The sequence below is a fragment of the Ranitomeya variabilis genome, chromosome 2 (genome assembly GCF_051348905.1).
Source record: "Ranitomeya variabilis isolate aRanVar5 chromosome 2, aRanVar5.hap1, whole genome shotgun sequence".
NCBI classification, from domain to species: domain Eukaryota; kingdom Metazoa; phylum Chordata; class Amphibia; order Anura; family Dendrobatidae; genus Ranitomeya; species Ranitomeya variabilis.
In genome coordinates, this window is record NC_135233.1 from 1,001,370,521 (window position 1) to 1,001,383,056 (window position 12,536).

The 12,536-nt window shown below is 43.2% G+C and overlaps 1 protein-coding gene across 12 annotated transcripts in view; it reads right to left on the reverse strand.

Annotated features, from left to right (window-relative positions):
• Window positions 1-12,536, reverse strand: part of TRIP12 (thyroid hormone receptor interactor 12) — a 146,014-nt gene that overhangs the window by 93,013 nt on the left and 40,465 nt on the right. For 9 of the 12 annotated variants that reach the window (XM_077291184.1, XM_077291186.1, XM_077291187.1 and 6 more), the window contains 3 exons: window positions 10,312-10,458; window positions 8,920-9,051; window positions 3,222-4,018 (listed from right to left, as the gene is read on the reverse strand). In XM_077291184.1, the coding sequence (XP_077147299.1) occupies window positions 3,222-4,018; window positions 8,920-9,051; window positions 10,312-10,409 (1,027 nt within the window). In that variant the 5' untranslated portion in view covers window positions 10,410-10,458. The remainder of the gene's footprint in view (window positions 1-3,221; window positions 4,019-8,919; window positions 9,052-10,311; window positions 10,459-12,536) is intronic. The other 3 variants (XM_077291193.1, XM_077291192.1, XM_077291191.1) reach the window with 1 other exon arrangement.

Genomic DNA, 12,536 nt, shown 5'->3' on the forward strand with positions numbered 1-12,536 from the left:
AGAGGCCTTGATGGAATCCAGAGTAGCTCTGCTGCCTCATTACAGTGAATGGATCCATCGGGGGTTTCAACTGAATCAAATCACTCAGATTTAGATGGAAACCCCAATATAAGTGCTCAACGTACAGCCCCGGATACATGTGATCCACCATGTTATGTAAAAGGCTTCCAATAAAAGCTTCAACTCAAATCAACAATAAAAAGCAAGACCCCACTCAGGAGCACCATCTGCTGACAGAAATATAGGGGCTTCCACGTTACTGGTAGTACAAAGGCTCTGAAAAAGCGAAATGGGTCCTCTCCCCCCAAAAGAAGTCCAGTGAATTCTGTGCTACCAAAACCAAATGCCCCTCTCCCTTCTGAGCCCCACAGTGTGCATAAACCACATTTAGCGTCCACGTGTGCCATTTTTATAGCCAAGAGCTCGCTTAATTTACATGTGCATTTCTCCAGAAGCACAAGTTGGGTACTGGGCGTTACAAAGGCAGATTTGCAATTTTCTCTGCTGTTTGTTTCTGGAAACCACCCATGATGTGAAATCATCACGACACCTGTATATAAATTCCCAGAGGGTTGTATTTTCCAAAATGGAGTCACTTGAAGGGCGGTATTCTGCACTTAGGGGCTCTGTATATGGAGTCCGCAACCCCGTGATGTCAAGGTGTCAACATGATCACTGCAGCCCTAAATGAATTCATTGAGAGGTGTAGTTTGTAAAATGGGGTCACTTATAGGGGTGGTCCTGCTGTGCTGGCACCTCGGGGGCTCTCCTAGTGAGTCCTGGCACCCACAAACCCCAACAGTAAAATCTGCACATATGGCTCTCCATATGTAGGGTATTGGCGCAATAAGGAGAAATTCCCTACTAACCCTTAAAAAATTAAAAGCTTGGGGCTAAAACAACATTTTAGTTGTAAAGATGTCAACATGCTCACCACACCCCTATATGAATTCATTGGGGTTGTGTTGCTTGTAATATGGGGTCAATTATGGCAGGTTCTCCTGCTCTGGCACCTCAGAGGCTCTGCCAATGTGGCATGGCACCCACGAACCATTCCAGCAAAATCTGAAGTTCAATATTGCGCTCATTACCTTGTGAGCTTTTCACTGTCCTTCAAAAGTAGTTTTCAACCACATACGAGGTATTGGTGTACTCAGGACAAAATGGGGCCAAAGCAACATTATAGTGGAAGAAAAAAAAATGGTAATTTTCCGTTTACTCAACCCAATGTTATACAATTCTGTGAATCACCTGAAGGTTAAACATTCTCACTGCACCCCTAGATGAATTCCTCGAGAGGTGTAGTTTCCAAAATTCGATCACTTGTGGGGGTTTCTGCTGATTAGCAAGGTCAAGTGTGGGGCTGTTCAAATGTGACATGGCATCCGCAATCTATTCCAGCCAAAATTGAGCTCCAGAATTCAGTTGGTGCCTCTGCCCTTCAGAGTTCTGTCATGTGACTAACAGTAGTTTTCAGCTTATTGAACGTGGGGTGCAGAATGTGGGGTGTCAAGTTTCAGCTTTTCCTGCCACAGACCCCTCAGTCACTTCAAATGTGATATGGTCCCTAGAAAAATTGGTTTTGTAAATTTAGTTGAAAAATTGAGAACTTGCTTATCAACTTAGAACCCAACTTAAAAAAAAAAAAGGTTTTTTTTTTAAAAAAAATGATGCTGATGTTAAGTAGACATGTGGAAAATATTATTTATATCTATTGTGTGATATAACACTCTGGTTTAAGGGCATAAAAAAATCAGTTTGAACATTACAAAGGTTTCGTCAAATTTCTGATATTTTCACAAACGCAAAAAAATATATTTGCCTAAATTTTCCACTAAAAGTACAATGTGTCACGAAAAACATCTCGGCCTAGTTCTTGCCACAAAGTGACACCGGTCAGAATTGTAAAAACCTGACCTGGTTAGGAAGATGAAAACAGGCTGGGGGTTAACGAGATGACTGATCGGTGTAAAAAATTGCCATATGATCTGGGACTTTTTGAACCAATTCTTCTAAGCTTTCACAGCACAATTATAGTCTAAAAGCTTTAAAAAGTCACAAAATGTAGGCGCAGTTGGGAATTATGCCAGAGTTTTGCGATTTTTGACATCTTCACTTCAGTTTCGCCTAGTTCCACTAAACGACCGCTGCTCAACAAATTCATGAGCATCAGCGGATTTGCAATGCCACAAATCCTACTCTAGCATGGTAACAAAGGTATTTCCCGTGACCGATTCATGAAGAGGTGCTTCTTCATGACTCAAGAGCATCAGATTCCAGCAAAGTATAAAAATTACACAGGACTCAACAGTATGAGTCACAATATGAAATTAATGGATTAATTTAAATATTTGGTCTTGGCAACTTCCAATCATGTAATTTTTATTTAATTTTCTGTTCTGAGACTTCTGCAATAATATATTTAAACGTCTTTGTGTTTGCAACATGATGATATCTGCCAAAACGGATTTATGGTCCATGCAGATACTTTCCACTTGGTCTAGTTCAGTTACAATCCTGCTTTGAGCTGAATAGATATGTACATGGAGACAGACTGGTTACTAGTGATATGCTGCTTACAAACCATACGCAAAACAACCGTGATTGCCAAACAGCGTAACCCTAACACCAACACAGTCAGGCAAAGGGATCAGATGCAGGTTGGCATGGTGAAGACACAAAAAAATGAATGACGACCAGCAGGAGCCACACCACACACCATCATAATGCATGGTGTTAAAGGGAATATTACCAGGTTGTTGCTACCCCATCTGAGAGCAAATAGAGGGGCAAAAACCTTGATTACAGCGGTGTCACTTACTGAGCCACTTGCAGCAGATTTGATAAGATCGTGTTTTTCTCTGCTGCAGATCAAGCAGTTCAGCGAATGCTGAGCTCTGTATAACGCCATCCACACCAGATTGGCAGCTTTGTGTACACGGTGCATAGGCAGAAAGCTGCCAATCAGTGGTGGGGCGGGGATATACAGCTCAGGAATACGGAGGACCACATGAAAGAATTTTTACTAGTCCTCTCCTGATAAAGCAGTGATTTTATCAAAACTATAAGCAGCAGTCCAGTAACTGACAGATTACAGGATTCAAGGCCTCTGCGCTTACATTGTGCAGCTCTCAGATTGGCTCGTAAACCTTGGTGACAGATTCCCCTTAAATAATGTCATAGCTTGTGGAGGCAAGATATTAAAAAAATGCATAACTTACTTGCTAGTTTTGCCTGTAATCCTGAGGGTCCAGGTTTTGAGGTCTCAGCCTTAGAAGATCCCGGAAGGGAAAGTTTTGTTTTAGGAAGGCTGACTTTTGGGCTGAATCGAGCTGCCCAATCAAACTTTGAAGAGCTGCTGGCTTTGGCCTGTTCCTTTTCTCGGCTGCTCCTTCGAGGGCTTGGACTTGAGGCAGAGCGAGATCGTCTAGCCTTGTTCTGATCCTTCCCTTGTTTCACGCGAGCTCCTGGGGGTGCAGCAGAAGAGACCGAGGCGACAGCAGAGGAAGAGGAGGAGGAAGTAGAAGCAGAAGATGAGGAATCAGTAATGGTGCTACACCCAGCTTTGGCTGAGGTGGCTGATTTTGAAGCCAGCTTGGTGGGTTTTGGAGGTCTGTCTTCTGCACCAGTCGCTACTACGGCTGAACTGCTGCTCCTTACACTAGAGGAATTATCTGTCCTTTTCCGTTTGTGCAGCGGGGAGGTACCGGGGGCTCCACCCTTCCTGCCGTATGCTTTGCTTGTTGACGGCAATGATGTGGGTGGAGCTGAATGCTCCTGGTCAACCTGTCTCTTCTTAGGTTTATTATTTGGTCGCCGCGTCCCAGCAGTGGGATCGACGTGCTGAAGTGCTTTGGGTTTCTTAGCAGAGCTAGGGGAGTTGGTCCGGCTATAATCAGGGCTGGCGCTACGCTTTACCCCACGAGAGGTTTCTTTCTTGGGCCTCTGAATCTCTGAGGAGTTACTTCGTTCTGGATCTTCAGCTTGTGGTATTAAAACAGAAGATGAGGTACAGCCCCTGAGAGGGAGAGTAAAGAAAAATTAAAATAGGGTGCAGAACAAAGAATCTATATCTTAAGTTTTTCGAATAAAAAGAAAAATGACAAAAAAAGGATCAGATAACAAAATTATAAAACTACAAAAGGATAAATGGAAGAAAATACAACATACATTAATTAAAACAAAATCCATTACACCTATATAAAAAATAACCAATGGAAACTTTTATATTTTTTTTCTAAATGTAAATAAGCAGCTATAAAGCGGTCCATATACAACCAGGAATTATTTTGGTGTGCAACAAAACCATAAAGGATTTTAGTGCTAATTAAAAAGGTCTTTACACAATTTTCAGGGATCATGTTATTTACAAATGAAAGAAAATTCCTCATATTTGAAATTGCCCAAATGGAATATGTCAATGAGACATGTGACTTCCACGCCAACAGTGGTATATAGATCCATACACTGTGTGATTGTCATGAATGGTACTGCAGCTCTTTCGCATATTAGTAACCAGGGAATAGATATTAAAAGCAATCTTTCACCAGATCACATTTTTGCCACCTAATCTGAGAACAGCGATGTGTTGCTTACTGAGCTGCTTTTTGTAGTTTTGATAAAAATCACTTTTAGGCTGGTTTCACACATCCTGATATTTCCAGTATCATTGAAGCCAATGTCTCCTGTAATAAAACAAAGAAAAAAACAATATCCCCTTCACCTGTCCGATGTTCTGTCCCACGCTGTAATCCATGACCCGCAGCATCACTGAGCTGTGATGACCTCAGCTACGTTACCGCGGGTCATTGAGGCTGTGTTCCCAGCCAGGCTGAACTGCGGTGACCTCAGCACCGTGAGAAAAAGTCACGAGTTCACCGCAGTTCAGCACGGCTGAGAATGCAGTCTCAGTGACCCGTGGTAACCTCGATGAGATCACCGCTGCTCCTCATTCATCAGTGGTTCTCAGCCTGGCACATCTTGGCACCGCCCAGGTTGAAAACTATATCCCCAGACATGGATTACAGTGTGGGACAGAATGTTGGACAAGTGAGGGATAGTATTTTTCTTTTATTACAGGAGACATTGGCTTCAATGGAATGGGCGTTAGGGGAGTAACTGCGTTTTGTCATTTTTACATAAAAATGGAAAAGTGTGTTTAATTTTTATTTCAAATAAAAGAACTTTATACTTGATGTGTTTATTTACAATATAACTATAGGATTAGTAATGGAGAGGCGTCTTATAGACGCCTCTCCATTATTAATCCGTGGGCTTGATGTCACCAGACAATACAAAGATAATATCAACCCCACAAATATTACTCTATTTGCCACCACTAAAGGGCAAGTGTGAAGAGCTGGGCAAAGCGCCAGAATTGGGGGCTATTTTTTAGGCTGGGGGGTCAATATCCATGGCCTCTTACCAGCCATGGCCTCTTACCAGCCTGAGAATACCAGCACGCAGCTGTCTGCTTTAGCAAGGCTGGTTGTCAAAAATGGAGGAACCCACATGCCGGTTTAACCCCTTGATGACTGCCGATACATCTTTTTACTGACCCGAGATATAAAAGAACAGCATCCCCATACAGGTGACAATCCAACAGCTGTCAGCTACAGCTGACAACTTGCTGTATTAGCCACGATCAGAGTTGGAATCGTCCACATGTTTAACCCTTTAGATGCTGCTGTCAATAGTGACTACATCAGTGTTCCCCTACTCCGGTCCTCAAGAGCCACCCACAGGTCAGGTTTTCAGGATTTCCTTAGTATTGCACAGGTGATGGAATTATTGCCTGTGAAGGTGATGCAATTATCAACTGTGCAATACTAAGGAAATCCTGAAAACATGACCTGTTGTTGGCTCTTCAGGACCGGAGTTGGGGGAACACTGGACTACATCATGTAAAAGGCTAACAGTGTGGGGGCTCCCTCATACTCCCTGAGATCATGATTCTGTGGTCCTGATGTTTGCCAATTCACAGCCAAATGGTGGCCTTAGAGTCTGCCGACTACAGTGGCCTGTTCAGAAGTCAGTGGTAAATAATTTTTGTCATTCCAGTCATGCCACTTTGCATTCATTCCATAACATCACCTGAAGAACACTTTATTCTTGATAACCAGCCTTCGTAACAATGACAGCTGAGGATTGCAGCCCACAGCTGACAGTTTTTGCTTGGCTAGTTACCAAAAATGCAGAGGAACGCACGCAAATTTTTTTTTTTTATGTACTTATAGTGCAGGCAGCTGTTGAATACTGCCATCAGCCATTTCCTCTCACTGTTATTAGCGGCAGCAGGGGTAGGCTGATGGGAGTAATAGACCCATCAGCCCTCTCCTGCTCTGTTATCAGTTGAATATAACTCCGTATTCTCCTCGGCTTGCGCGGATCGCTGGCAGAGCAGGGGAGACTGAGGACAGAGGTCTTCAGCACCCAGCGCCGGGGACCAGCGCTAAATACACATCACAGGACCCGCAGTTTCTACCGGGACCCTTGTCCCTCTACGTGCCCTGCCGGACCCTCATACATTGCCCATAGCCCTACTTGGGAGCCTTTGCACTCCTCCACTGTGGCTGCTCCTCTTTAATCCATTCTCTACTAAAAGTGAGGTTTGATAAAGACCAGCTACAGGGTTGAAACGTTACCTTGATACTATTACCGCTGTGGTGACTTCCATAAATTTCATCTATGTTACGCATTTGGAAATTCATGCCTTGAGTGCGGCTGTTTCTTCACTTATATGATTATGACTGGACCAGCTCCAGGTTCAGAATGCACCTGTCTTGTATCTAACAGAGTGCACGCCATTTATCTATAATTACCCCACAACTGATTGGCAGCTTTCTGTGAACACTGGGCATAGGCAGAAAGCAGCCAATCAGTGGTGTGGGCGGGGTTATACAGAGCTTAGAATTTAGCGAACTGCTAGATCTGCAGCAGAGAAAACAGGGATTTAATCAAAATAACAGTAAGCAGCGCAGAAAGTGATACATTGCTGGAATCGGGATCTCTGCTCCTACATTATCCCGCTTTCAAGTGGGTCAGCAAATAGAGGAACCAGCTTAAGTCCCAGAATAGCCCTTTATTGCCAAAAGGGGGTAAAGAACAGAGACCCCCCCAAAAAAAAACATTAGGCATTACCTTTGAACCTTATGTACCCAATAAACAGCGAATATGATTTTATAGAGCAGTGGGCAGCCCTTTTAAGAAGTGACTGTGTCAAGGGTGGTTGTAAAGCACAAACATACTTCCCTACCAGACCGGCAGAGCTACTCCATGCGCGCTCATTTGGTGGGGAGACTGTCAAAATGTGATCTCTGCAGTCGCTCAGAAGCAGCAGCAGCACAGGTCCAGTAGGTCTTTTTTTGCCAAAATGTTTAAAACAGACCAAATGTGTAGAATGAAACACCCAAGTAGATTCCCTAGATGAAAAATATTTTTTTGCACTGAATTAAATCTAAACTATCATTTTGTTTGTGAATATCTGTCAATCTTTCACCCTCCTCCCTTCCCCATACTTGGTCACTTTACTGCTACATGCTTAACTATGGAGATGGATGGAGAGGAAACACTCAGGTCTGATTAAAGTTATACAATATCAGACAATTTTTCTATCGCAGGAGTGTTTCTGATCTGTACATTTTTTTAAAATTTTAGTTACAGAAGGAAGACTTAATATTGGCATAGCTTTATGGCACCACATTTGCATTAGGTCTAACCTGCCAGACTTTCATCTATTGGTTTAAGAAAACAAATGGAAACTAAAACAGACCCATAAGTAATGACTGAAGAAGGGAGGGAGAGGGGATTTCTCAAAATACATCGTGGTTCCTGTAAAAGTCCAGTAGAGCAGAGTCTTTAAGGCAAATCGTATACTATATTTAAAGGAATTTTCCATTACATTTCAAACTTTGCAAGAAAGAAGTGACTGTTACAAAGTAAATAAAAAGTAGCACTACACACTACTACAATCATTCTGCACTTCTGCGTGGTCACTCCCGTGGTATCTCACGAGCTCAGCATTTTGAGGTCTTGTCCATTTACTCAGCTGACCACTGAGACCAGTGACTGACTGCAGGATCAGGTGACAGATGGACAAGAAGTAGTTACTTCCAGTCCCTTTTCAAACAAATTTTATTAGAAATTTGTACATAAACAAAATTGGGTAGAAAATCGAGGTTGAAACAAGAAGATTTCGCTTAATAGGGAACGATACAAAGGGAAAAGAGGGAGGTTACTGATGTGGCAGAGGCTTGGAGTTAAAAGCGATGCTTCTACATTCTATAACAAACTCTACCCTTTGGCACAGCTGAAAATTAATGAAAACACCTTTATGTGGATCATACGAATCAGACAGATGTTGGGCAAGTGCTCACTAAGCCAACAGCTATTGCTCCTGACTCTACCATAACAATTCGGTCAGGTGTGTGTTTCTTTCAATGGTGCCAGAGGGGTGTACTCAGTTGTCTGAAACCTCTGGCACAGACCTATCTTTTACAAGACCAAAGGATCAAGCATGTTGGAATCCAATAGGTTTGATCCATTCTTCGGAGGACAGGTAAGAATGGTGGCTGCCAACATACACAACAAAGTTGGCCATTCCTGCTGAAATCAACCGCTACAAAAAGAAAAAAGGTCTGAAACGTAAATAACTCGGGGGGAATAAATCAGCAATTATGACACATGACAGACAATACAAGAAATGTTTAGTGTATTAAGCAAGGAAATAAAAGCAAGAAAAAGAAGCAAGACATGGCTATCTCTAAGATAACAAACCTAAGCATATTTACACTTGAGTCTTGGCAAGTAAAGACAGTTCTGAATCCTTTACTACATCTTGGTGTATTCCTCCACCGCTAACAAGACATTGGACTACCAATTCTACAGTATACAAGTTCATAAAGTAGTTAGTAAAGTTACCTTTTAGAGCTGTGTCCCCTGGACTGGCCAGTAGCTGTATTAGACTGCACTTTGGGGGTCTTAGAAAGTGACTTTCTGCTCTCAGGAAGGCTAGGGGTCTTATGTTCTGCCTGATCTAACTGGGACCTGTTGCTGGAAAACCAAGAGAGAACTGCATCAGAGCAAACAGGACACACAGATCCCTCCTGCTAGGTTCAGCATAGAAACATGACTTGGTAGTAGCTAGGATGCAAGATAAAACTTTTGTAAAGACATAGCAGAAAAAAAAAAATGTCAATCTTCCCTCAAGAAAACACAATTGGTCAGGACATACCCTTGCGTTAAGAGTTAGAAGTTTTAGAGTAATCAGCAAGATCAGAAGAGATATGAAGAAGATTCCTTAATGGCATTTGTAAACCTTCATGGAGAGTAACCGCAAATGAATGAGAATAGACAACGTCAACAATCCAACAAAAAAGCCAAACAAGAGTAATCTGCACCAAAAGTACACCTGTCTGCTTGCCTTGCTGAAGTACAAACGACTCCACAGTAGTGTTGAGCGATACCGTCCGATACTTGAAAGTATCGGTATCGGAAAGTATCGGCCGATACCGGCAAAGTATCGGATCTAATCCGATACCCGATACCAATACAAGTCAATGGGACTCAAGTATCGGACGGTATCCCTGATGGTTCCCAGGGTCTGAAGGAGAGGAAACTCTCCTTCAGGCCCTGGGATCCATATTACTGTGTAAAATAAAGAATTAAAATAAAAAATATTCCTATACTCACCTCTCCTACGCAGCCTGCACCTCACCGAGGGAACCGGCAGCCTTCTTTGCTTAAAATGCGCGCGTTTACTGCCTTCCGTGACGTCACGGCTTGTGATTGGTCGCGTGCCGCCCATGTGACGGCGACGCGACCAATCACAACAAGCCGTGACGTAATTTCAGGTCCTGAATGCCTAATTCTAGGCATTCAGGATTTGAAAATTACGTCACGGCTTGTGATTGGTCACGTCGCGGTCACATGGGCGGCACGCGACCAATCACAAGCCGTGACATCACGGAAGGCAGTAAACGCGCGCATTTTAAGCAAAGAAGGCTGCCGGTTCCCTCGGTGAGGTGCAGGCTGCGTAGGAGAGGTGAGTATAGCAATATTTTTTATTTTAATTCTTTATTTTACACATTGCTATTAATCCCGATACCGATTCCCGATATCACAAAAGTATCGGATCTCGGTATCGGAATTCCGATACCCGCAAGTATCGGCCGATACCCGATACTTGCGGTATCGGAATGCTCAACACTACTCCACAGTGTATAAAGGCTTCTTTTGTTGCATAAGCTGGAGATATAACTTTGGAAGAGCAGTATGTGACCTTCATAAGGCACGGCAGTGAGGCTTCCTTACCTTCCTCCAGCAGTGTCCTCTTGCGGCTGGGCCCCAGCAGTGTTCCTCTGTGAACGTCGCAGTGACCCCCCTGGATTGTTATTAGGCCGGCTGGACATTGGCACCTCTCTCCTGAAGGGACATACCCTTTCTAGACACTACCATTCACTGCAAAAAAAAAAAAAAATAGAATAAAAACAAAATGTTACATTATTGTTCCCCTCAAATACAGTAAACTATACAGATACAAACAAACACTGACTAAGGCCCAGTCCCCACCTTCACTATTTGGTCAGAAATTTACATCAGTATTTGTAAGCCAAAACCAGGAGTAGAACAGTCAGGGGAAAAGTAGAATAGAAACAAGTCACCACTTCTGTATTTACCACCCACTCCTGGTTTTGGCTTACAAGTACTGATGTAAAATACTGACCAAATACTGAAGGTGTGAATGTGGCCTTAAAGTCATTATAGTAGGAGACAAACAAGAGAGTGATATGGTCTAAAGAGAGACGCGGCTCCATCAGACTTCCTGCAGTTCATCATCATGGTGCAGCGTTAAGACTGGATTGTCCATGATAATGGATCGCTAAAAGCCAGCACACAATATTATGTTCTTCCACATACTTTGTATTTAAATTATTACGAGTTACATTTTAATTGTAAACTTATTTAAAATCACGACAACTCAACTAGCTGAGAACATGACTGTGTGAGAGCGTTTCAGAAAGGCATCTCTGCATGAAAAGGTGCAGTGTATAAAGCCCAAAAAATTGTAGCAACACTTCTTGTGCCAGAGATTACATGATCGCCAGGTGACCTGCTGGTGTGAGCTGACAAGGAGCAGATCTACAGTCCAAGGCCGATTTACCCACAGTGAGATAACGTGTTACAGAAAATTAAAAATAAACCCTTTCCCATAAAACCCAATTTTGGCCTTTATGTTTAACACAACCACCCCAATTAAAACAGCAGAAATATCCTCATCACAACCAGGGCTGTGGAGTTGGAGTCAGAGTCTGTGTTAAATGTACCCACTCCTAAAATGTATAATATATTGGGTACAGTAGTGCAATGCAGTATGTACTGGATATCTTTTCAGAATTTGTTAAAGTTCTGAAATGTTCTATAAATGTCTGTTCTATTCCTGACCTAAAGATGAATCTGTGCTGCACTTCATGTACACGCTCAGTAGCAGGGCTGTGGAGTCGGAGTCCTGCTCAGTAGTGACCAGGGCTGTGGAGTCGGAGTCCTGCTCAGTAGTGACCAGGGCTGTGGAGTCGGAGTCCTGCTCAGTAGTGACCAGGGCTGTGGAGTCGGAGTCCTGCTCAGTAGTGACCAGGGCTGTGGAGTCGGAGTCCTGCTCAGTAGTGACCAGGGCTGTGGAGTCGGAGTCCTGCTCAGTAGTGACCAGTGCTGTGGAGTCAGAGTCCTGCTCAGTAGTGACCAGTGCTGTGGAGTCAGGGTCCTGCTCAGTAGTGACTAGTCTGCCAAGATGATCAGGTTTTGCTGCAGAAAAAAAAAAAGCAGCAAATACGCCCTGTGTGAACTTACCCTAAAACAGCAACATAAAGCAAGTTAACATATCACAAAGCAAATATCTGGAAAAACCCCACCTACAGTGAAAAATAAGCTGGCGACACCCATAACGTACAGGTGGCCACTACATTTCTTACCATCACTAAACCTGTTGCCCCATTCAGGCCCACATCATCATAAGAGTCTAGAGATACACAACCATGTCTGTCCCCGCCAGGCTGACTCATGTCAGCTTCCTTTGGCACTTGCACAACACTGCCAACAATAGCAGGGACTAGTTTATACAAGGTCAGTCATGCCATAAATGTGCATATCTGTAGAGGATTTTCAGTAGGAGTGCTTTCATAACTAAGCACTATGGAGAAAGCAGACCAAGATCACACTTACTGATGACTGCATTATGGCTTCAGCCACATCTTGACTGTGGCTGTGTATTGTGGTGCTGCTTGTTATACCACAATCCACTTGAAAACAAAGAGTCAAACAAAGTGCAAATCAACAAAAACTAATTAGTGATCATTAGTGATGAGCGAGTATACTCGTTGCTCGGGTGACCTCCGAGTATTTTGTTAGTGCTCGGAAATTTAGTTTTCATCACCGCAGCTGAATGATTTACAGCTACTAGCCAGGCTGAGTACATGTGGGGGGTTGCCTGGTTGCTAGGGAATCCCCATATGTGTTCAAGCTCGCTAATAGCTGTAAATCAT